This window comes from Chironomus tepperi, unplaced genomic scaffold, assembly GCF_022539635.2.
Source record: "Chironomus tepperi strain 1889 unplaced genomic scaffold, CSIRO-AGI_Ctep_v1 contig_85, whole genome shotgun sequence".
Lineage (NCBI taxonomy): Eukaryota > Metazoa > Arthropoda > Insecta > Diptera > Chironomidae > Chironomus > Chironomus tepperi.
The window spans coordinates 5600963-5625702 of NW_027226207.1; the positions used below are offsets into that span (position 1 = coordinate 5600963).

Genomic DNA, 24740 nt, shown 5'->3' on the forward strand with positions numbered 1-24740 from the left:
TTAACGGTCAAATGAGATTTGAAAATGGTTTCAGACAGTCGGACAAGAAACATCAAAATAATTGCGTAGCAACGAATGAAAGTTAGCAAAAACAAAAAAGGAATTATTTACGCATTTAACTTTTTCCTTAAAAATAATTAACAAGATGATTTCGACTTATTTTAACCTTATATAAAATTTATTTATCAATCGTAGCAACCATTTGAATGCTGGTAATATTTTCACAAAAAGCTCAGAAACTTAAAATTAACAAAAAGTTAAATTTATTTTTTAGACTATGGAAAATCTGCCAATAGAATTATTAATTTATATTTTCAACTATGTGCCCAATCATATTATATCAATCTCACAAGTCTGCCGATACTTCAACTCAGTAGCAACAGAACAAACCAGGAAAATTTCAATAAATTTTCATCGGGAAAGTGAAAAGCATATTGAAAATGTATCGAAACAGTTGGAAAATTTCAAGGGATTAAAATCACTGGATGTGAAATTAGGCTTTGATGTAAACATAGCAGAGAAAGCCGACTTTTGTGCAATACACAGCAATAAGATAACTCATTTGACTCTCAGCGACTTTTCATTTTTAAATCCATTTTTTGACAAATTGAACGTGATTTATAGCAATCTAGACACATTAGTTATAGAGAATTCAGACCTTACCTCTTCATCAGATGATTTACCTGATTTTATTATTAAATCATGCAGCAATCTTAAAAATCTCAAAATATCTGGATGTTCTGGCTTAGAGATAGATTCATTAAATGCAATTGGACAGAACTTATGTAACACTAAAATTGAGAAACTTGAGCTATATCCAACATATTCGTACTTTGACATGTCCAGACAGAATAATCGTGATGAGAGTTGGACAATTGAAAACCTCCATACACTGTCTGTAAGATCAAAACTAGTCGTGATGAAGAAAAACTTTGTCCGTAACATGCTGGGAAACAAAAGGAAGTTTCCAAAAATGAAAAAATTGGAACTAATCGCAGAATTGAATTTTGGCAATAACTTTATATCCGTACTAACACAACAATTTCCAAATTTGGAATGTCTCTCTATTGGAAAAGGAGTCATGGACGTACATAATCAAGATTTTACGACTATATGCAATCAGTATAAGTCATTACGTGCTCTTGAATTCCATTTTATTCATCAGGATGAACAATTAGATTTAAGATATCTTCAAAATAACCAGTGCATTACAAAATTAACAATTGGATTGACCAAAGAGATATCACATGATGATCTCCAGATTATATCCAAATGTCTACCTAATTTAACACATTTAAGTGTTATCCTGTACTACTTAATTTCGTCTAACAAGGATTATTTGGAACAACTAATCAAGACATTCTCAAATGTTAAGCAAATCTACTTCTCACATATTGGGATGCTTGAGAGAATCAAAATTAAGCTTTAATTTATATTTATTTTTTCATATTGGAAGTACTTTACAGATATATTTAATGACTAATAAATGGAACTTTTTTTTCCAATGGCAACCACGTTTATTTACTTTTTTATTTCATGTGGAAAAACAATACCTTATCAGTTAATCCTTAATATTTTGACCCTAAATTGTAAACAGTAAGCACCACAGCAAGTGTATTTGACTTCAGCACCTTGACTTCCATAAATTAAGTTTTGCATACAAAGGGAACATTATCATGACAAGGAAATTTCAAGATATAACGTGAGAGATAAGAATCTGACTTTTTTCTCACAACGTCGTGTACGGGAAAAAATAAAGTCAATCAGTACGAATTGAGAGCTGTGCTGTAAACTGTCGAATTGTGAAAAAATAACGTTGTGCTGAACATCGAATCTTTGTTTTGATTTTTTTTTATGTTCTTTAAAGGAAAGTGTATATAAAAACAGAATGTTGTGTCATAAGGAAATAATGTCTGAGTGAAAAATAATAGACATAAAGCAAGTAACTAATGCTGTGCATCGAAAACAGTTGAAATTAAGTGAAATTAAGTAAAGTTTTTCGAATTTTTTCATTTTATTTTATTTGACCTTTAATCTCCGATTCAAAAAACCTTCAAAGTGTCTTAAAATATGTTCAATTTTATGAGGAAAGCATTAAGTGAAAATCATCCGTAATCATGGGACTTGGCCATGAAAAACGTATGTGAAAATGATTATTTTTTTTTATTTCTTTGTTCTATGGATCTTTTCCGTAGTAAGCATAACATTTTTCACATCTAATCATCATGTATAGGTAGCGAATTGCATAAGAATTCATCTGTAGTGATTAGTTTAGTATCGGGAGGATGCGCTGGCGGTCTCGCGAAAACATTTATAGCTCCATTAGATAGAACCAAGATCAATTTTCAAATAAAGTAAGTATACAAACCGGTTTGAATGACGCAAATTTTATTGTCGTGCTAGAATTAACACTTTTTGTAATATTTACAGTAAACACATCAAATATTCGTTTCGCAATGCATTGGGTTTCATAAGGAGAACGTATCGACGTGAGGGATTTTTTGCTCTATATCGAGGAAATTCTGCGACATTGGCAAGAATATTGCCTTATGCATCATGCCAATTTGCAGCATTTGAACAATTTAAGAAACTTTTAAATGTAGATAGCTCAAAAGACCCGCATTTTAGGAGATTCCTTGCTGGTTCCTTAGCTGGTATTGTTTCATCTAGTGTTACCTATCCACTTGACTTGGCTCGTGCTCGAATGGCTATTACAGACAAGTGTGGATACAAGTATGTCCAGCAATATATTATTCTTACTTATAATTAATTAATGGACTTACTTCCAGAAATATTTGGGATGTGTTCATGTCAATTTACACCAAAGAGAATGGAATGAAATCATTGTTTAGAGGATATTTAGCATCAGTCGTTGGAGTCGTACCTTATGCTGGAACTTCATTCTTCATTAATGAAACGCTTAAACACAAATATTGTGGTAAATATACAGCTTCCTTCTATGAGCTGTTCACATATGATGTCCAGTACTTGTTTACTGGATTTGATATACTAAAGTGTTGTGTCTGAATACACATCATTGTTGGACGTCATGTGTGAATGTTTATATTTATCATATTGACAATACTTATTGATCTGTATCTAACTGTATGTCCAAACAGATTTGACTGGAAACGAAAAGAAACCAAATCCGTTTTTATTATTAATTTTTGGAGCATGTGCAGGACTTTGTGGCCAAACTAGCAGTTATCCATTAGGTAAACATAACTTAATTAAAGATGGCAAAACTAATTCCATGCTACACATGAAATGTCTACACTTATTCATTATCAAGTTAATGCTAATTGTCTAAAAAATATTAATTTAATTCATTAGATATTGTGAGGCGGAAAATGCAAACATCGGGGGTCATTAATTGTGAGCAGTACACGACGATAAGGCAGACATTAAGGAAAGTTTATATAGAGGAAGGAATTGTCGGTGGATTTTTCAAAGGTGTATCAATGAACTGGGTTAAAGGTCCAATGGCAACAGGCATCTCATTTGCTTCATATGACATCATCAAGAACTTCCTAACGAATGTCCATTTACCAAAATCATTGTCTTAAAGACAGATCCATTAAGCATCTCGATTAAAATAACTATTTACTAAAAAAAAAGAATACTGGATTGATTGTGGTGCCACTACTTAATTAAAGTGAAAAAATTTTTTAAAAGCATGATTCGATTGCCTTCATTAAATTAACTAAAAAATTCATGAAAAGAATGATATAATTTTTTTAAAAATATATTTATCGCACTCACTAGAAGCCCTAGAAGCTGGTGCTATATCTTAGATAAAAAACATGCTTTGCATGAGACGTTAACATAAAACGAAATTTGTGGTTTGAAAAGAAGTTTTATAAAAATTAAGTTCAAATCCCAATTATTTTGTTCCTTAATTGTACAAAAAAATTCATTGTAATCAATAAAAAGGATTATCATTGTTTTTTAAAAATATGTTATTTTGAGATTGCTGTTGCACTTGTATTACAGTTGTGACGTGCTATGCTCAAAGTACAAGGTTACACCTTATTCTTATCAATGCGGAACAACTTTAATCAAGTTATATAGAAATTTTATTGCTATAGAAATTTTGAGAATTTACTAAAAATCATTGAGGCACAAGTAGAAATGACGTCTAACATGAAAGCTAGAAGTTAGATGTTGTCATTCATAATAATGAGCTTTTTGAGCTTTTACAGGTACTCCGTTCAGAGTGACTAAGATGAACAGAATTTGTAAACAGACGTGATGCAGAGGATGCTGCAGTATTGGAACTGGCAATATTAAACTGAAGAGTCTAAGGATCAACTGTGAGGCAACATCCAATACAAAAATTGTGGTTAGATACATTGCATTGATATACCCTGAGTCATACAATTGTTCAAAGTTGGAAATCTATCCTGAGTGTCACTATGTGACAATTCCATTGGGGCAACGTATGACGCAAGTGCCCATTAATTTATCGACGTTGAGGTACCTTAGTGAACATTTGCTGTTCCTGTATCGTCTTCAAAAGACAACAAAAAGCCAATTTCGTTATTATGTCTATTAAAATAAAATCTACAATACATTACTATTTGGCTACATCTCTTAAAATTGTGTAGACAAGGACACAAAAAAGCTAGACATACGTACGTAAGCTTTCCTCAGGAAATTAAGTCAGATTTGAAATTTCAAGGTCTTTGACGTCAATTTAAACCACAAACTAGTGAAAAGTCAACATCAATATAAATCATGTATCTACTGGATATGCAACATGAAAAAAGTCGCTAAATTTACTCAAGGCTTAAAAAGTTTACCTAAAAAATCACAGCAATCTAAAAATACTTTTGGTACATATTAAATACCAAGAACCAGATACAAATTGACGTACATACAAGAATCGATTAGCTCAGACCATAACATCAAATAAGAACTAGATTATAAAAAGCTACAAGACATTCTTAAGAAATTTTATACATTATTTGTCAATACCGCCAAGCACAGCCAAGCATGTCTAGCATTTTCTTTGTCAAATTAGAAGCACAATAAAAGATGTAATTTTATATCAGATATTTAATGACAGGATTCAAGTCAAGTGTCAATGTAACAATCGACAGACGTGATCTCTTGATTACAGTCATTATAAAGACATTTTTTTAGAAATTTGATTCTATTTCCACTTCAAATAATAAAATTTTCAATCAAAAGAAGCATTGCTATTTATAAGTAGGTTGCTGTTTTGTTCGTCATGGACAAACTCAAAGGAATTGCGTTTATGTAGAATTTTATCACAATATCTGATAAAAATGTAATCTCGTTTTTTTTTTGAGTCTATGGATACACCCATTTTATGACGAATGATTTGCAATGGAAAGTTTGTGACCTTTGATTAGTGATGAAGTACAAGACATAAAATGAATGCAATTGGGAAGCACCAGATTGACAAAAATTTCCCCAAATTTATCTTCATGGTCAACGCAGGGGTGCAGGATTGACTTTCTTGATGTTTTATGAAATGCCGAAGATTTGACTTAAAATTTTTGAATTTGTGTGGTTTTAAAAGAATTTTTATGGTTCCAATGTTTTCAAATAATTTGTAATGTTTTCATGCAAAACTAAAGAAATTGTATGGTTCCATAAACAGATCTTCAATTGGATTCAAATCAACTTTTATGTCTATTTCAAGCAATAATCACGGATATACTTTTCATCACTTGCCAAAACCCTTTTCGATATTCAAATCTCAGTAGATTAATTGTAATATAATCATCACATGAGAAAGTTATTTATAAAAATTTCATTAATTTTTTTTTGACTGACTTATTTAGTAAGGCTTCGACTACGGAGCGTGTATCAGACGTCATGAGAGCATTTCCACCGTGAATGGAAGGTCATGTAATATTTAATCGGAAATAGAATTTCAAGGGATGATTACAGGTTCCAGAACATTCTATAAATGAATTTCAGGTGACATGGACATGGAAATATTTCATTGGAAGTCCATCAACCTCTGAACTCAAAAAGACTGGATTCTAAAAATTTCAGTGACTCAATATTTATATTTAACATTAAGCATCTGCTACAGCAGTACAATGATAATTTCTACAGTTTGTTTTTATTTTATGCAGTTTGTAAGCAGAAGAAATGTTATTTATGCGCAATTGTACCTGTTGCTTCTCTCATCACCTTTTCTCTTGTTATTGTTTGAAATATTTCATTTAGTAGTGCTGCGTTTATTTATTAAATTTTTCAGATTTTTTTTTCTTTTTTTTCATAATAAAACTTTATGACTGAAACAGCATTGTCATCACATATTAATAGAATGTCCTGCATTTGGCGTTGGTGTAAAAAACGTTTTTGTTCGTGATTTTAACGGAAATTTATTTTTAAATGTTTGAAACCCCTACAACAGTTTGAAGGAGAAATTGAATGGTTTTCAAATTTACAAACTCAAAAGTTCGTTGAAATTCAAAATGAAAAAGTTCGTTCAAAGTTCAAAATAGAAAAGTTCGTTGAAAATTCAAAATTGAAAATTTCGTAAAAAATTCAAAAATTTCCAAGTAGACAACAAGAAAGGATTTAAACAATATCTCAGATTCCAAAGCTCATCCAACTTGCAATATCAATTGAAATCCACAACAAGTTATTGAATATGACATTCTTTTATTTTATACATTTTATGATATATGTGAAGTGATTCACATATATCATAATTTTTAAACTTAAATGACATTTTTATTTCATCTAATTTTCACCTTTCTCCACATAAGCGTTAAAAATGTCATCCTCAACTAAGTAGTTAGTAACTGAATTGTCCTTCGGCAAGGCACGATGGATTCGAAAGCGTGCAGATACATTTTCCTACCAAAATGTAGAACAACAAGTCGCTTCTTCATTTCTCCCTCGTGCTCTCAAAAAACTATAAAGTAAACATTTTTTCCTCTCTCAATACTCAATGTGTAGTGTAGTGCTTGCTCTTATCACACAGTCGACTAGCAGACAGAAAAAAAAGTGTATTTTCTATGGAGAAAATTATCATCATAGTATAATATGAATGTAACGAATGAAGAAGGAAGAATGAAATAGTGAGAAAAACATCTGAGTTTATGTTGTCAAAATTCAGTAGCAAAAGGAGCGTCGAACGTGTCGGAAATATAAAATAAAAATTAATTTTTTTCTAAATTGATTTGAGTTCATGTGTGAATTAGTATTGTATGTCTTTTTTTTAAAAAAAATTTTATATTCTGTGGCGAAGGAAATTTTCCATCCAAAAGTGCTAACAAATAATGCGGTCGAGTGAACACGAAATTAAAGAAATAAAAAAAGTTATTTTTTGTAAATTTTATTTGCTGATTATTATGTCAATATAGCGCAGAGAGTGATTAAAAATTCATGAAATTAAGGTGCTCGTGAGTGGTCAAATTTCAGTCTTAAAGGCGCTTTAACAGTCAAAATTAAATGAAAAGTTTGAAAAAATATTGAAATTTTTAACGGATTTTTTAGATTTAAAAAATAACGGCCATTTAAAATTTGAGATTTTTCAAAAAAATAATTTAACGGCTTTTTGTACTAAAAAGTTCAAACTGGCAAAATTCCACAAGAATTGCTACCTTTATTGAATTAATCAATCAGCAACAAGCTCTAAAAAGCGTTAAATCCTAACATCAATCTCACCTCTCTGGATAACAGTGAGAAAATGCATCAAATTCATTCACACAAATTGAATTACATTAGCATAGCAAAATAAGAGTTCAAAATTCAAAGGCTACTTGGTTTCAGAATTCATTGCCAATTCATTAAATAAATTAAGTTATTCGTTGATTGAAACATATGAAAATTGATGAGTTCCTAAAAATAATTCTGTGCAGTCATAAAATAAAAATCAAAAATCATGAAGTGTTAAAAATTTTAGACATTGACTTTCATAATTTGTTGGCACTGACATATAAACATGAGTCTTAAAAAATTTAAATATCCAGAATTGTATGTCTTAGTTAGACATTATAGCGTTAAGTGCTAAGTGACTGATAGCCTCAATTGCTAACTATCACGTTAGAATCATTAAATATTCATCTTTGGATGTTTAAATCTTTCATAACAATTGGCATTTGCTGTACACAGTGAAAAAAGTCAGACACATCCTTTGAGAGCTTTTCAACAACTTGTTCTTATTGACAAACAAATGCCAGCATTTAGTTCCGGTTTGAGTGACCAGCTTTCTTCCAAAGCTTGTTCAAAGCCAATTGAAGGCATAGAAAATGGATAGCATGGAAATTGCCAGTGTATACATATTTATGATTTATATAGGAATACTTCACAATTTTAAAACTATTAACAGAAGTGAATTTTAAGAGGATTGAAATGCTTTTAGTTTAATGCCAAAATAAAATCAAATTGATGAAATTTCATTCATATTTTTTTAAAGCTTTTGGGTTGGTAAAAGAGATGGATAATTGAAATGGATAGCGGGTGCATTAAGCTTATTACAAATTTCATTAACAATTCCGACCAGGATAACAAACATGGTTGTTAAGCTGTCAATACTTTGTCATGTTAACAGTAAAACGTCAAAAAATGCCTGGAAGTGGATCTTGATGGATGTTTTTAACTCATCCAATGATTAAAATAAGCTTTATCTCGATGTACAGTTTATTATTACAGATGCAACAATGCAAGCTGTATTATATAGATATGCTGGATTGTATAATGGGTCGTTCACATATTACGTAATATGAAAATCCCGAGTAAATCGCATTTCGTCGTAAAAATGGGTCGAAATCAGCCGTCAGTTTTGTTATATTGGTGGATGTAATTTAATTAAAATTACTTCCTTGCGGATAATTATATAAATGAGATGTTTATTTATCCGAGTTCAAATACAGACTGAACTTTTGTATGAAAAGGGGCTTTCAACTATGTACAATAAATATTATTCAAATCTCAAATGAACGTTATAACAGTCATGATGTCGAGTCTTTTCTTGCATACAGCAACGTAGCGTTGTCCTTACAAACAGGTTCTGCTGTTCAGGAATGATATTTTTCAACAAAGAGCTTTGAAATTCTCAGAAAATCTATTGTTTAATTCTCTAAACCTTAACTTTGTACAATTCCAAGTAATCTACAACATAATTCCTTTGTAGTTGCTTAAAGCATCAATGTCAAAACAGCACTTCCTTCTAAATTTAATTATTTGCCGTCACACATTAGTCACAATACAATTAAGACATCCTTACGTCTCTGTAACGTTTGGTCGTCCATATGACACCAAAGCCGTGCCTTAAAGATTCAGATGTGTCACTCGGGTATTTTGCTATTAAAGCAGCCCTTTAGCGAGAAAATTGAATGGGTTTAAATTGTATATGCCTGAAACTTTTATGAATAATTAATGAAATTTGTGAATGAGGCACTACGTAAGTTCCTGAAAATATTTAATTAAATTTATTTTAAATTATTTTTCAACGCTAAAAGCAGCCAGCATTAATATAATTATGGCAACCACATAATTATGTTTGATTAAACAAAAATAACTTTACATTTTAAGTTTCATTTTGAGAGACTGAAATGGATGGATTGAAGGTGTGGGATTCAAATCAAAAATCGGGGAATCACAAGTCTTTGTTGTGTAAATTGCCGCAAAATCTTCTATCCGATTTGTAAACAAAATTAGCTATGCCAATAGCTGATTAATTCAGTAAATGAAAATGTATCAATCATGTCATCTATAAAGTCAATTATATTTATCCAAACAATAATCAAGAGCTAAATACTGTGAAAAACTATTCATCACATGTTCGAATAGAATTTAAAATAATAAATAAATACCCGCATTTATGCATGCTTTCAGTTCATGATTAATTCAGTCATTTGTTTGACCTACAAAAATCATTTTTTTTGAGTTTTTTTTTTACAATCCAGAAATGATTTTTGTTCTGCCTAAATTTTGAAAATAGATTCTAAAGCATTCGGCCACTTATTACGTTCCTGTGTTGAATATGCTGCAATCGATAGACCTTACATGTATCTAATAATAAATTTGACATTTGTGGATCTCGTCATAGAATGTCAAGTTCATATCTAGACTTATGTACCAATTGTAAGCTATTACACTCGGGGTTACGATTTGATGGCAACAGAATCCTCCTTTGCTGTCCATCAATAGAAATGTTGTGCCTGATTTTGACTAGGATGACTATCTGTGTATATTTTCAATTCATATTCTTGTTTACTTTGATGAATATGATCAATTGAGTTACTAAAGCATTGTCTGTAGACAGCTGAGTAAAGCACTGCCCGAGTGTCATGCTCAATGAGTAATCTATGAATCTTTAATTGGTTCCTTTATTCCTTCAATCCATCAAGTTCTTGGAAAATTTAAAAATCCTTCTTATTTTCCCTAATTATCACCCAAATTATGGCACTTAATGCTATTTATGCCCAGATGGAACCTTTATGAATAAATTAAGCATTTAAACCAGCACATGAAGGTAGAGTTCTGATATTTATTTATTTGTTATCACGCAACAGGTGTGCATATGTGTGGGATTCCATAAATTAATTTTCACACTTGATATTTTTAGGCATGAAAAGCTTAATAAGCAAAGTATTTTTAATTTTTTGAGTGTGTTTACCAGCACTTTAATAGGGTGGGGTATTATTTTGATTGTCAGTGTCAATGCTTTTAGCAAGTTCAATAATCTATGTGTAGAATTATAGTCAAAAATCAAGAAAACATTCCCGAGCGGCACACATGAAGCTTAATTTGGTTGAAATCAGCTATTAAGGGAACTTAGCGGCATATCGTCAATACAGCAACGTAGTGGTGTTCTTTAAAGTACTTTGTGCTGTTCGGAAATGTTTCAGACAAGGGAAAATTCTGGGAAGCTGCTGACTCATATCATTGCGGTAAATGTGATATGACAGCTTTGAAATTTAATTCGGTTTTGATGGGAAACCTGAGCAGTACAGCAAAGTAACTATGGTAAATTACCAGACAGTAAGCAGTGAGACCACTGCTTTAAATTTTAGGAAGTAAAACATTTTTCAAAATAAATTTTAATGAATTTTAATTTGATATGTAGGTAGACACAGTAACCAAATGAAAGTTTTTTTGTAAATTAAAATGATATGGATGTAAATGTCATTTGACAAACATAGTATGCACAGTTTCATTCTCCAAAAATTATGTCCTTGATGTTACAAAAATATCTTTTTCAAAAAGGCTGTAATTTTCCTAAAATCACAGGGAATATAATGAATAATTTCATCCACGTTTGCTCATTGCTTCCCTAATGAATGTATTCATTAAAAAGCAACGCATCATATGAGTTTGGGATGTACTTTTATAATTTCAATTACATAAACGAAACTGTCCACAAGAAACTATTCGTACTCAATCTTCTTATTGAGTATTAATGTAAATATTTCTCCACATCCATACACATCAAACTTTATTGACAGACTCATGAGAGCACAAAAAAGCTTTTTTTGCTTTTTCAATTAATTATAATCAAAAACTATTTTTGTATCTTTTTAACATTTTATAGTTGCCCTAGTAATTTTTTGTACATTTATTAAGGTATTTATGCCTTCTTTTCAAAGGAAGGAAGACCTGATTGAGATAAAACACGTGAAAATATCCGAAAGCGCTTTTTTTGTACCATTGTAAGCTTTATTGATGCTAGGAAAGGTTATTTTCCATTATTACAGTTCCTGCCAATTCATCTAGACGGATATGTATATGCACAACGCATTGATATGTAATGAATTCAGCATTAAACGTATTTCTATTAATTTCAATGAAAACTTAATTTGTTTTTGATTTTAATTAGAATTTTGGGAACAAGGCAGGAAGGAACTCAATTTTCGCAAAAACACAAAGGCAACCTAGTTCCCATAACTAGTTGCCATAAAAAATTTCACGAACTAACCCCCAAATCCACCCCTGATCCATACATACCATTAAATCCAAATATAAAGTTTTCTATTCATTAATTTCAATAGAATTTTGCAATGCTGAACTTAATGTTCTGTGAACAATTTCTGCAGCATCCAACTAACAGCTGCAAATTGTTATGGCTATATTTGTCCTTCAACTTTGACAATGTATTAATCAAATTCTTGTTAATCACAAATATTTCTATAGGATTTTGGAGACACAGCTATTCTGTTTTTATGGTTGATTTAGTAAGGCATTAAATTTTATCCAGACAATAGTATCTGCTGTGGTTAAATTAGTTTATATCAGTGAAATTAGCATGATAAGAAGCAATTAAACCTGAAAATATTCAGCAATGTTTCACTTCCAATGAATATTCAATATTTATAGTCGCATAACAAAACCCATTTATTGGTATATATAGCTATGCACAAAAAACTTTACCAACAACTTCACGCGCGCATATAAATTTATAGTTTTTCCGAAACTTCAATGAAGTTATAAAATTCATCGGTTACTGTCGATGAATCCCAATCAGTCTAATTGAAAAAGTTTAGCATGTGATATGCTGCGAAATACATAATTCCAGAGACGCTGTATCTTTTTTTTTCAATTGATGTGCTTGATTATTATTTATTCTAAAATTTATTCAATTCCGTCTTTTACTCCACGAGTTGATGATTATTATGAGTGGTTGAGTACTCAAAAACTTACATAGTTGCTTATTGGATTTGTTTACTAATGCGGCTTTAAAAACTTTTGCTTATAGTAAACTAAGCTTTTAACGATGTAACCGATTGATGAATATTGATGAACTTTCATATGCATACAAGGATGCTTAGTGAAAATTTGTATTTAATCTTTTTTAACCTGGTTTTGAGAATTTTCGCATCATTTTCATGTTCAAAAGCTTGCTTGATTAATTTTTTTGGATATCCGCATTTGCTTTAATTGTTGCATCATATACCTTCCGACACAGAATTCCATTTCGCAGACTTTCATGGTTTTCATTTGAATTTGATGTCTATTTGGACTCTGTTAATGAATTCCATTTGGATTGCTTCGCCTACTTTGTGTTGCTTAAGTTTATGTTTTGGAAATGGAAATTAAAATTCAAAGTTTTGAAACTTTTGCTTCTAAGATGAAAACTCTTGCATCACACGAGCAAATACTCGAATCGCAAATCCTAGCAAGCTTTGGAAAATGGCATGAAATATAAATTTTATGAAACAAAATTAAATTTTCCAACATTCCTTTTCAAAAATTTTCTTGTAATATGAGACATGACTCAATCTACAGATAGGAAAAGGGATAATCAGAGTTTACATAATGTGGTTATTATTCTCCAAGGATTAAAAACACAAAAAATCACTAACGAAGTTCACTGTCCTAATTATCAAGATCACGTTACAAAAAGTCAATTGACCAGTAAGTGAAAAGCATTCCCTGAATGAGAATATGTCCAAAAAATGATTCTCAATGGAAAGACAGGCATGATGATAACAATATACAAATAATAATAGTATGTATGTAACAAAGTATCTCACAAAACAGGGCAGAGAGGGAGAGAATAAATAAATAATAAAAAAAAATTTCGCAACAAATTCTTTTCTATAAAAACAGCCAGCCTCAGCAGTAGCCGTAATGTAAAACGACACTCTCAGCAGAGCACATCGAATTGATACATGTGTTAATTAATTTGAATCTCAAATCAATATTATGTTTGTTTTGGAAATTAGACGTTTTATTTATATCGCTCTCGACACTCGACCGTATAGGCAGTAAGACTGCTGTACGCTGTGATAATGACTGCTCTTTTTTCGTGTTAGAAAAGAATCTTATGATTTTTTAAAAAGTTGTTTTAATAAGAGCACGAAGGAAGCATAAAAAAGAAGTAATAAATTCATTTCTTGTCTTCTTTTGATGTTTTATTTATTAGTGATTTACATTAGACGTGATGGTGGTGATGAGCGTACAAAGATGAGTGATTTTTCATAAAATAATATGAGAAATTTTTTATTATGTGTCGTTAAATTGCGAGGGAAATTGTTTAATGGACGAGAAAAGTGTGACATGAGACAATAACAATAAAAAAAAAAGACAAAAAGTGAAAAAATGAGGAAAAATTTAAAAAATTAAAGAAAAACATTTAAGATGAAAATTGTTGGAAGCAGTGTGGAGAGTAAATGGAAAGTTTTATTTAAATGTTCATTTCTTGTAAGCCTCAAAGTGTGTTTAATTTTATATAATTTACAACTTACTGAATGTCATTCAATTGATACACTATTGGATACACCAAAATTTATCAATGAAAATGCGACGATTTTTCATCCAATTATAAGTCCAACAAAAAATTCATTCAGAAATTTATCATTACTTTCGGACGTCGAGCTCAAAGATTTACCGTGGTGGTGTTCATGCTCTGCTGAATTGGAAGAAGTGGAGGTTTGTGTCAATTTCATAATTGAATAATTTTTAGTACTCTTCTGTTAATTTTTTGAATGCTGTTGCAGAATATTGAGTTGTTTATAAATATTTTGATTGCTTTGTTTTCTTTCTTTTGTGATTATTCGGTTCCGATTTTAATTTTTTTATTGCTCTGAAACACAAAACAAATCATTAATGAGTTCTCTGGCGACACATGGTTCAATTTGCATCCATTCATTGACCGTTATCTACTTTGAGTTATTCAGTATTATCATTTGATTGAGACAGAGCTCAATGTCGACTCGGATTTTGCATGGAAAAGTAGGCTTTGAGCTCTTTTTGCATAGAAAACTCGATTTCCAGCTCTGGATTGAACGTCATATAAAGCGTAGGACATAGACAAAGAGAATGCATCATCATTTCATGCATTTATTTCCATTAAAGGATTTACACAATTCTTGGAATTTCTTCAGGTCTTTTTCAATTGCGATCAAAAGTTTCTCCTTTTCATTTCACAATAAATCAAATGTTTCATGCTCTTATACCGTGAATACTCATTCATGTGCTGATATAATCCTTTTATTTTGCATCTCTACGTATCCTCTTTGAGACTATTTTTCTTGAAAAGTCAGATTTTGTTTTGCAGTTTCATAATGTGATACTTTTGTGAACCTTTTAATAAATTTCTACAAGTTTCTAAGTCTCTTCGATGATGCTTCGAATGGATACACATTAAAAATAGTTTCCATTCAACACATTCCCTTGAAATTGATTTTAGAAATACCTATCCAATTTTCACATTTTTGTTCACTGCAGAGTTGGCAGGACAATGGGAGTCCGGATCCGAAATGTCAAAAAAGAAGCCTCGAGTTCGGACTCTATTCTATTGTTGGAATCCGGACTCTAGAGAAGACTCCTCTAAATTAGAGTCCTGTCAACTCTGGTTAACTGTAGCAAAATGTGTACCAAATATTAAGCTGTAAGATTCTCAATCAAAAATTCTTATTTCAACAGGATGAGTCGGAGTGTCACTGTGAAGGCCCAAAATTAGCTACGATTCCGCAAGATTTTATAAACATAACAAGACTGTCGATAGCAAACTCAAAGTTTAAAATATTGCGAGAAGTTGGTTTGAGGAAATATGCACCATCGTTAAAGGACATGTGAGTAACAAAAGGATCAAAGCTAATACCATACTCTTTGTAAAATATTTTCATACGATTTTTATGCAGCATTCTTATGAGATTGAATGACTTTTATCAAATTGAACCAGACGCATTCAAAAATATTCGACATCTAAGGACAATGTAATGTTTTAATATACACAAATGTCATGTCAATCATAAATGAATGTAGCATTTTTCAATATTTGATTCCAGTTATATTTCACATGCTCCGAGACTTCAATTTATTGCAGCAGAAACCTTTCGACATGTTTCACATACTCTTAAAACACTGTAAGTACTAAGAATTCAGATATAAAGCAGCACCTGTTATAGATGCTAGAATTTAAATCATTTTTAAAAATAGACTGATAAGGTATTAATGTCTATTTCCTCTCTACATACAGCCGAATCACTCATTCTGGCTTACGAGAAGTTCCTGACATGAAATATCTTGTTAATGGTGGAATTCTTTCACAAATGTAAGTAAATGGCTTTATGTGATAAAAAATTCATGATAATTGAATATTTAAACGATGATGATTAACACATTTTTTTAATATACCGTCCTTAACAAGAATAACATCGTCTATTTATAGCCTTTATCTATATGTAAAGTATGATTTCATTCTTGTTTATTGCAGAGATTTTGAGGGTAATCAAATAAGTGAAATCTTTGAAAAGTCAATTCGTATCAGAACCGAGCAGTTGTAAGTTAATATCCTGTTCCTTAATATAGTCATTATAATTGTTTGATATCTGTTTAAGAATCCTAGACAACAATGTGCTGACTACGATCCATAGGGCCGGTTTCAATGGCTCGGAAATTGGAAAATTGTAAGTATTAGTTTGGGGTTGTTCACTAATGATGTTAATCTATTGAGGAAAATGGCTTATTATATCTAGTGAAAAATGAAGACGTTCGTTGTTCCTCTCATTATCTCTTTTGAAATTTGAAGATACTTTATTTGTTTTATTCATCCTTCCTCGAGTTTCCCTTAAAGAGCTACGATTTTAAACTTAACAATAATTCTTAAATCTATATTATGGACATAGAAGCTCAAGTATACAGCGCATAATCTAATTGCAATTTTTAATGTGGAGTAGCTAATTGTAAACTCCGTTTTAGATTCGGTATTAATGTAAACAATCGTTTTAATTATTCAGTCAGTTATGATGCATCCAGGTCCGTTCCACAAAAGCCCTCTCCAACTTTAATATGATTTACAGGTCAATTGAGATCCTTCACCTTCCTTGATGTTTTATACAGTCCAATTCAATATTGGTACTGGTTCCAAAATCCAGAGAATCTATAGGACTTGTCCTTTTTGTCGCATTACCTTTGAGTTTTCTAAGATTGATATCCTCTCGTCCTACTCTTCCTGAAGGAGTATATAACAATTCCACGAACATCATTAGTGAATAAACCTAACAAAGTTGATCGAACGTAACATTTTCCATTACAATTTTTATTTTTAAAATAGAAGTCTGAAAGGAAATACAAAATTACGTCAAATACATGAAGGTGCATTCGAAGGCATCGAATCCATTCAGGAGTTGTAAGTTTGACCTACTTCTATTTTTAATATTTCATAAAACATGTAACTATGGACTTTATAGGGACTTATCAAGCACATCCATTCAGTCATTACCATCAATTGGACTTGATAAGTTAGAAGTACTTCGTATACAAAATACTCAATCATTAAAACAAATTCCATCGGTTTATATGTTCAAAGTAAGTTCACATCCTGAACAATTAATTTTATGAATTTGATAAGGATTAAAAAAATCATTTATCTTCCAGAGTTTAGTGAAGGCATGGCTTACTCACTCATTCCATTGCTGTGCATTTAAGTTTCCACAACGACATGATCCAGAGAGCTTTAAAAGACATAGAGAGCTTATAAATAATTTCAAAAGTGAATGCAAGGCTAAAGGATATCCACAATCAAACGATGATGATCCATCGAGTTTTAATAATTATGGTCTTAGTACAAATATTAATCGAAGACGTAGAAGGCGAACTGTTGAGACTTATATAGTTAACGATGATGAAAGTAATATAACTTTTCCGTATAGTTCAGATTCTATCAGCCAAGATGGTGATGATATAGACGGATTATTTCACGAACCTTTAACATTCTCAAATAGTTCTCTCGAAGCTATGTGCGGAAATTTAAGTATTAAGTAAGTACAACGAAGGTTAACCTTAAAGGTGTTAATGCTCATCGTTTATTTTTAACTTCCAGTGTCAAGGATGTTCAATGTTATCCAATTCCTGATGTGCTGAATCCTTGTGAAGATGTCATGGGGAGCAGTTGGCTCAGAACTTGTGTATGGATTGGTAAGATAAATTAAATTTATTTAAAATGTAATTCCTTTCTTATTGCTTTCTACTCCAATACAGTCGTGTCATTGGCAATCATTGGAAATGTTGCAGTATTGGTTGTGCTATTAACGAACCGTTCTGAATTTACCGTACCAAAATTTCTCATGTGTAATTTAGCGTTGGCAGATTTCTGCATGGGTATTTACTTAATGCTGATTGCATCCATCGACCTACACTCTATGGGAGAATATTTCAATTTTGCATATGATTGGCAGTATGGTCAGTAGATGTATTTAATTTCATGCATAAAAAATTGTTTTTTTCATATTTTGTGCTACTTTTTTTCTTTATCTGAATGAATATAAAGGTATTGGATGTAAGACAGCAGGATGGCTAACAGTATTTGCAGGAAACTTGTCTGTATTTACCCTTACTATAATAACAGTTGAGCGTTGGTTTGCCATAACACATGCAATTTATTTGAATAAAAGATTGAAGCACCGAAAAGCTTATGTTATCATGATTTGTGGATGGCTATATTCTATAACAATTGCAGTATTGCCACTCTTTGGAATTAGCAATTATTCATCTACAAGGTATGTTGATCATGTTTAGTTTACAATGTCATCGTAATTAAGAAAATCAAAGGAAGCTTTGCTAAAGCTTCGTGGGACTTTCTTCATCCTTCCTTTAATTAAGAGAGCTTTTATATACCTTGATATTTCCATTGTCGTTCTATTTGTTTTATCATAATTGAATGAACTATTCGCATGCACCTTTTGTTCCACCCACCCACATTTATTTCTATTGTGTATTTTTCCAATTAGTAAGTCTGGAAGGCACTTGAGGATTGAGTTTTATTTTAAATCATTAAAGTATTATTTCAATCTGCATTGCAAATTTAATAGAAATTTTTCTAAGAAATGATGCCTGACTGCTTATTAAGTGCACTATAATTAATGACTTTTAATCAGTAGATATTTGAATTTAAAAAGTCCGTTAAATTTCATCCCGTCGTCATACAAAGTTGTTGATGTTCCACATTGCTTAATAATGTGTTAAACGAAAGACATCACATGCTCTTTAATGTTTATAGCTTTCCTTTGTTAGTCATCACGACCATTAATTTATAACATCCCTTAAATACTATTCATTTATTTCCAGCATATGTTTACCAATGGAAGCACAAGACTTTGCTGACATAACATATTTGATAACAGTGTTGGCACTCAATGGATTAGGATTTTTTATCGTTGTTCTATGCTACACGCAAATATATTTTTCATTGGGAAAGGAAACGAGACATAAGAATGCGTCAAGGGGTGAGATGACTGTAGCGAAGAAAATGGCACTATTGGTAAGCATCGCAAGTTATGTAAAGGATATCAATAAATAAATGTCACGTTTTACAATACAGGTGTTTACAAATTTCGCATGTTACGCTCCAATAGCCTTCTTTGGACTCACAGCATTGGCAGGATATCCATTAATTAATGTCACGAGAGCAAAAATTCTCCTTGTATTTTTCTATCCCTTAAATTCTTGTGCAAATCCTTATTTGTATGCTATTTTAACTGCACAATACCGTCGAGACTTGTTCTTACTCCTCGCAAAATTCGGTATTTGTTCACAACGTGCTCAACAGTATAGAATGAACTCATACAACAATCCAACTCATACAATTCCATTGAATATGCTATCAAGTATTAGGAATTCAAGTTCAATGAAATATCAGTATCGCAATAATGCAATAAAGTCAAATAATAATGAACAGCTTCTGCCTGATAATACTGTTCAGAATGAATGTCATTTGAATGGAAAGATTGATAATAATTTATGTGATGAAACCTAAATAAAATAGGAAATTATAGACAATTATAATGAACTTAATAATAATTCGATGTGTGCTTTTTGGTAAAAGGCCTTAAGATTTACCATCTACAAAATGGAAATTCCTAACAAAACGGTACTCAAACGTAAAACGTCAAGTATCTCAAATTATTGATTATGTTGTATTTTAAGATCTTTATAATTAATTTCTACATAAATATTTTGGAATAGAAAGAGCATCCTATAAGCACTTTTTAAATGAATATGTATATTGAACTGTTATCATTGATGCATAATAAGATACATAAAAGATTATAGCTGTGAAATGTCCTAAATGTGTCAAGTTTATGGAAAATAAAATTTTTATGGAAGTTGGATGTTCTTAATGAAAATTAATGTTTTTTATGTTCTATATTTCAGAAGGAGAACTGGATATGCAGAATATGCGAATTCAATGCATTACAAACCTTTCCTTAAGGTCTTGATAGTAAAGAATTTTTTCTATCACAATCCTTACTAATGTGTCCAAGCTCGTTACAATTAAAGCATTTGTCCATTCTTCTTAATCCATTCCTTTTGAGCTTTTCTTGTGGTTCTTCTGCTTCAATGACATCCCAGCAATCTTCTTTCATCAGCAATGCCTTCATTTTGATATTTCAATGTTCATAATTTTCATTATTTAATTTTTCCATTGGTATATCATCTACAAACATTTTCAAGCACTTATTTTACTCTTTTCTCTGTATCCTTGAATGTCAATGTGAAGTTTGGTAAATATCCTAGTCAACTGGATGACTTTGTGGTTTTAAATAAGCTTATAAACTAATATTAACACTGATTTTAAATTTTTAAAGATTTTCGTCAAAGTGTGTTCAGTAACCTTTGAAAAATGGCCGTTAATATTTGAATTTCAGAAAATTTAAATTTTTTTTTGATCGTTAACATTTCAAAATTCAATTCAATTATTCATCAAATTATTCTCAGAAATGGGCAACGAATTCAAAGAAGCAAGGTATGACGAAATTACAAATGTGTGATCGAAATAATTCGATTTGCAAATAAATGGCGTTTCTAATGGACTTGATAATTGAACTTAATGTGTGATTTATCATAAAAAATTTATTTGTGAGTGAGTTAAACTAGTTTTAAATAGTTATCCAGAAAATTCATACCTGATGAATATAAATTTTCATCCAGAATTTGTTATGGAATCCCATTAGAACATTTAATTAATGCACTGACAGTGATGACCGTTCATCAGGGAATAATATGAATAAATTTTCTGGAGAACGGGTTTCACTTTTTAATTAACATGTCAGATTGCGTATTTTCCAGTGATAAATTGAAGTTAATAAGTGGCATGCTGATCTGGAAAACTATTTGTGCTCTTTTGATCGTTATTTTTTGAAATATTTTTTCAAATTCTTTTTGACCGTTATTTTTCAAATATTTTTTGACCGTTACTTTGTTCTAAAATATTTGATCATCATATTTAGAACAGACAGAAAAAGAGCATCAAACCACAAGATTGAGAAGGCACTGCTGTAAAAAAAAAAATATTCTACCTGTCATAAACAAACAATTTCACTTTTGACAGTTTTATTAATTTTTCATCATTTTTACTCTTAGTTCCTCTGTTTATACAATCTATCGATATCATCTCTTTCAGAATACAAAAATATTCAATTTTTATGTTTCGATTTTCATTAAAATCTAAAGGTAATAATTTTTTATATCTTATGATGCTTAAATCTTAAACGTTTGAATCCTGTTTACCTATTATAAAATGTTTAATCGGGCGTCTCAATTGAAAAATGTGGAATTATCGGTACATTCTTCTTGTGATTCTTTTCTTCGATCTGCTGACTATCTGGATTGAGTGTTTGATTTCCGTTATCTTGTTGATTACGACTGTATGTTATGCTTATATTCCCATATTCTCCGAGCATATTTAAAAACATATTGTTCCTCATACCAAACCAGAACTTATTGTACGACGATCCTTTACTACAAAATGATAGTAAAACAAGTGCAAACAGCGTGACCATTAATGGTATTGAAATTAACGTATAAGGCAATCCGTTATCATTATCGAGCTTATCAGCGAGTAAAATTTGAAAAACTAAGATCGGAAGAACGAGAATATTAGAAATTGCCGAATTAATGGCATTCTGTCTCTGCGTTAAGTTCATTTCCGGTGTTCGTATTAAAATACTACAAAATATTAAGCTGTACAGCATCATCACAAGAGATAAACACAGTAAGATCCAAATAGGAACAAAAACAATCTCCCAACTCCAGGAGATAAATCCATCGAGTTTCAATGGAATAAATACAAATTGTAGTGCATTTACTGATAAAAATAATTCCAATTCAAAGCTTCTATCATTTTGTTGCTTTATAGCCCAAATACAGAAGAATACACTAATTATTGATGAAACAATCAACGGTATAAATACTAATATCCAAAGATTTTGCTTTCCATTGTTCGATAAGCGATCACATAGAAGAAATTCAAACATCAGCAGGATAAGATGTAATGATAAACTAATTAACATGGATTTAAACTGTATGTATGAGTCATTTTCATGTCTATATTGTGGATTCTTGAGAAATACTATGGTTCCGATGAAACTTCCCAAAATCACTAGCGTCTTCCAGATCCACAATGGCATAAATACGTAAACATATTTAATAGTGATGAATTCATCCAAACGTAAGGAAAATAGAATTAAGAAACTCAATAACGATGTATAAACGACGAATTTGCTGAAATGAAAAGAAATTTTGAAATGTTAAATACAAGCAGGTATTGGGACATACAAAATGATTGCAAATGAGACTTATGTAAAAAGTATGTAAATATGGGTGAAAAAATAGGAAAATTCAATTTTCCTTCAAAAAGTCACGTTTTTCATGCTTACCTTATGTTGAAGTCTTGAAATAGTGATTGAAGATTCATATCTTTAGCTAGTCACTATTCACAATTATCATTTTTAGGGTCTTAAATCACATAATTTATTATTTTTTAAAATTATTAAATTTTCTGTGTTTACTTTTTTTCGTGATCTCCAGGGTTGACCATCTGTGACCTGTATGCAATTCAGCTACTTGCTTAATAATATCGGATTATCATTGCATTCTTAGATTCTTAACAATCTGCTAGTCGAAGGATCGTTTGATCAATCGAATTTAATGTGAATTAATTTAACTAAACATTTCAAAATTGTGAAATCCAAATTGCCAACTCTGACATGGTTGATGTTCCCCTAAAACGGAAAATTTGCAAATAAATGGCGGGAAACTCTTGTTTTTGTTTTGAATTTTTAATTTTTAGTCGTTAAATTCATCTAAATTTTTAATTTAATTTTAACATGTCAAAAGTAAATAACAGCTAGTGATTTAAGCACCAAACGATGCCCAAACATCAAAAGTATTGAACTAACGTTATGTTATATCTCTTTTCAGGGCAGAAAATGGACTGTATCGACAAGAAGGAAGGATGAAGAAGTTGTGGAAGCTAAAAAGTCAAAAAGCAACGAACATATCAATTGGCTGAAGTTTTTAGAGCCAAAGACTGTTGATGATCTTATTGTCCATCCAAAAAAGATAGAGGATATTAAGAAATGGTTCATGTTAGGTCAACAGCTAGGCAAAAGCAACAGGATTTTGCTTTTAATTGGACCTTCTGGATCTTCTAAGTTGTCAGCTATGAAAGTGATCAGCAAAGAATTCGATTTCAATGTCTGTGAATGGACAGCAAAGTCTGAAGTTGACCGAGATCTATTAATAGATGAAGGAGAACGTGGATTTTATTATAAGAAGCAAAGTGAATTATTCCAGGAATTCCTTATCAAAGTATCTCGCTATAACTCAATATTCTCACAAAAGGAACGGATATTAATAGTTAAGGACTTCCCAAATATTTTCATGAGAAAAGGAAACGAGGAAGAGTTTTGGTCGATACTTAAAAAATATAAAACCGGCGGAACTAATCCATTAGTCTTCATATTAACAGACACAAACTCAAAGTCCTTAAATATTGAGTATAACTTATTTCCAGACAAGATTAGAGCACAAATAGGAATAGACACCATAAAGTAAGTCATGATCCCATTTATATTAATCACATTAACTTATTCATACTTATTTTATCCAGCATGAATCCAATATCCGCAACATTAATGAAGAAGGCACTAAAGCAAATTTGTGCCAAGATGAAGGAACACGAGCATACAGACAGTAAATTTAAGGAACCAACACAAAGTGTCATAGACGATATTATAGCACAAAGTCAGGGAGATATTAGAAATGCCATAATGAATCTACAGTTAGTTTCTCAGCAAGGCAGTATAGACTTAAGTATGCAAACTAAGTCAAGGGCCAAGAAAACTGGAAAGGCTAAGAAGACACCGACTGACAAGATTAATAAAGGCGTTGGACGTGACGAAGTTCTTGGAATTTTTCATGGCGTTGGACGTGCTTTACATCCTAAAAAGGAAGAAGATCCTCAAACTAAAGAAAATGAAGCTCACACACAATCCAGATTCTGTTGCTGAGTGCTTTTCATCACAACCTGGAAATTATATTGAACTACTTCATTCTAATTACTTGAAAACATTCAGTTCCATTGATGATGTTAAGGACTTTACTCGAATTATGTCAGCATCGGACATTTTCCAAACAGAATACAGGAGTGCTGAAAAATTGCATGATCTTAACTTAAATCTTGTGATAAGAGGAGCTATGGTATGTAATACTGAACCATCTAAAGGATTTCGTCCCATAACTGGATATGCCAACAAGAAATTCAGGAGTGTCGAGGAAAAATGTCTTCAAGAATATTTATGTCAATCCACTGAATTTAATGATGGTCATCGAATGTCATTGAAAGATTATTTTCTTGATTACACAGGCTTTTTAACACTATTTAAGTCATATGGTGATAACTCATCAAGCTTGTAAAACTGTAAACTTATTTCTGTACATAAAATTATTTAAAAAAAGCTCAACGGTTTTTAAAATTTTAAAATTCAGTTATAACGGTCAACATTCAAAATATTTGC

General features: G+C 31.1%; 5 protein-coding genes across 7 annotated transcripts; 4 read left to right on the forward strand and 1 right to left on the reverse strand.

The window, feature by feature from the left end:
- Positions 1 to 52: 52 nt before the first annotated feature.
- On the forward strand, positions 53 to 1511 carry LOC139086064 (uncharacterized). The gene is made up of 2 exons (XM_070634366.1): positions 53 to 212; positions 275 to 1511. Exons 1-2 carry the CDS (start codon positions 207 to 209, stop codon positions 1427 to 1429), a joined length of 1161 nt encoding a protein of 386 aa, XP_070490467.1. The 5' UTR covers positions 53 to 206; the 3' UTR covers positions 1430 to 1511.
- A 158-nt stretch (positions 1512 to 1669) lies between these two features.
- Positions 1670 to 3955, forward strand: DPCoAC (dephosphocoenzyme A carrier). The gene is made up of 6 exons (XM_070634365.1): positions 1670 to 2139; positions 2234 to 2354; positions 2431 to 2733; positions 2790 to 2938; positions 3120 to 3215; positions 3334 to 3955. The coding sequence occupies exons 1-6, from the start codon at positions 2118 to 2120 to the stop codon at positions 3564 to 3566; spliced, it is 924 nt and encodes a 307-aa protein (XP_070490466.1). The 5' UTR covers positions 1670 to 2117; the 3' UTR covers positions 3567 to 3955.
- A 3146-nt stretch (positions 3956 to 7101) lies between these two features.
- On the forward strand, positions 7102 to 20066 carry LOC139086078 (lutropin-choriogonadotropic hormone receptor-like). Of its 3 annotated transcripts, none has more exons than XM_070634390.1 (16): positions 7102 to 7197; positions 13862 to 14367; positions 15364 to 15512; positions 15582 to 15656; positions 15729 to 15806; positions 15920 to 15994; positions 16157 to 16222; positions 16281 to 16349; positions 16997 to 17071; positions 17133 to 17250; positions 17320 to 17702; positions 17765 to 17859; positions 17923 to 18123; positions 18212 to 18440; positions 19009 to 19201; positions 19262 to 20066. In XM_070634390.1, the coding sequence occupies exons 2-16, from the start codon at positions 14077 to 14079 to the stop codon at positions 19694 to 19696; spliced, it is 2532 nt and encodes an 843-aa protein (XP_070490491.1). In that variant the 5' UTR covers positions 7102 to 7197; positions 13862 to 14076; the 3' UTR covers positions 19697 to 20066. The 3 variants fall into 3 exon arrangements, with proteins under 3 accessions (XP_070490491.1, XP_070490492.1, XP_070490490.1); XM_070634391.1 differs by lacking the exon at positions 7102 to 7197 and adding an exon at positions 7483 to 13816 and having other exon boundaries at positions 13875 to 14367; XM_070634389.1 differs by lacking the exon at positions 7102 to 7197 and having other exon boundaries at positions 7483 to 14367.
- A 1190-nt stretch (positions 20067 to 21256) lies between these two features.
- On the reverse strand, positions 21257 to 22759 carry LOC139086093 (transmembrane protein 185B). Its single transcript, XM_070634406.1, has 2 exons — positions 22599 to 22759; positions 21257 to 22443 (listed from the first exon to the last, which is right to left on the reverse strand). Exons 1-2 carry the CDS (start codon positions 22634 to 22636, stop codon positions 21465 to 21467), a joined length of 1017 nt encoding a protein of 338 aa, XP_070490507.1. The 5' UTR covers positions 22637 to 22759; the 3' UTR covers positions 21257 to 21464.
- Positions 22760 to 23017: 258 nt separating this feature from the next.
- Positions 23018 to 24639, forward strand: Rad17 (Rad17 checkpoint clamp loader component). Its single transcript, XM_070634984.1, is given in 4 exon segments — positions 23018 to 23057; positions 23143 to 23774; positions 23834 to 24209; positions 24211 to 24639. Coding segments are annotated over 4 exon segments (1446 nt in total). The 5' UTR covers positions 23018 to 23048.
- Positions 24640 to 24740: the final 101 nt, after the last annotated feature.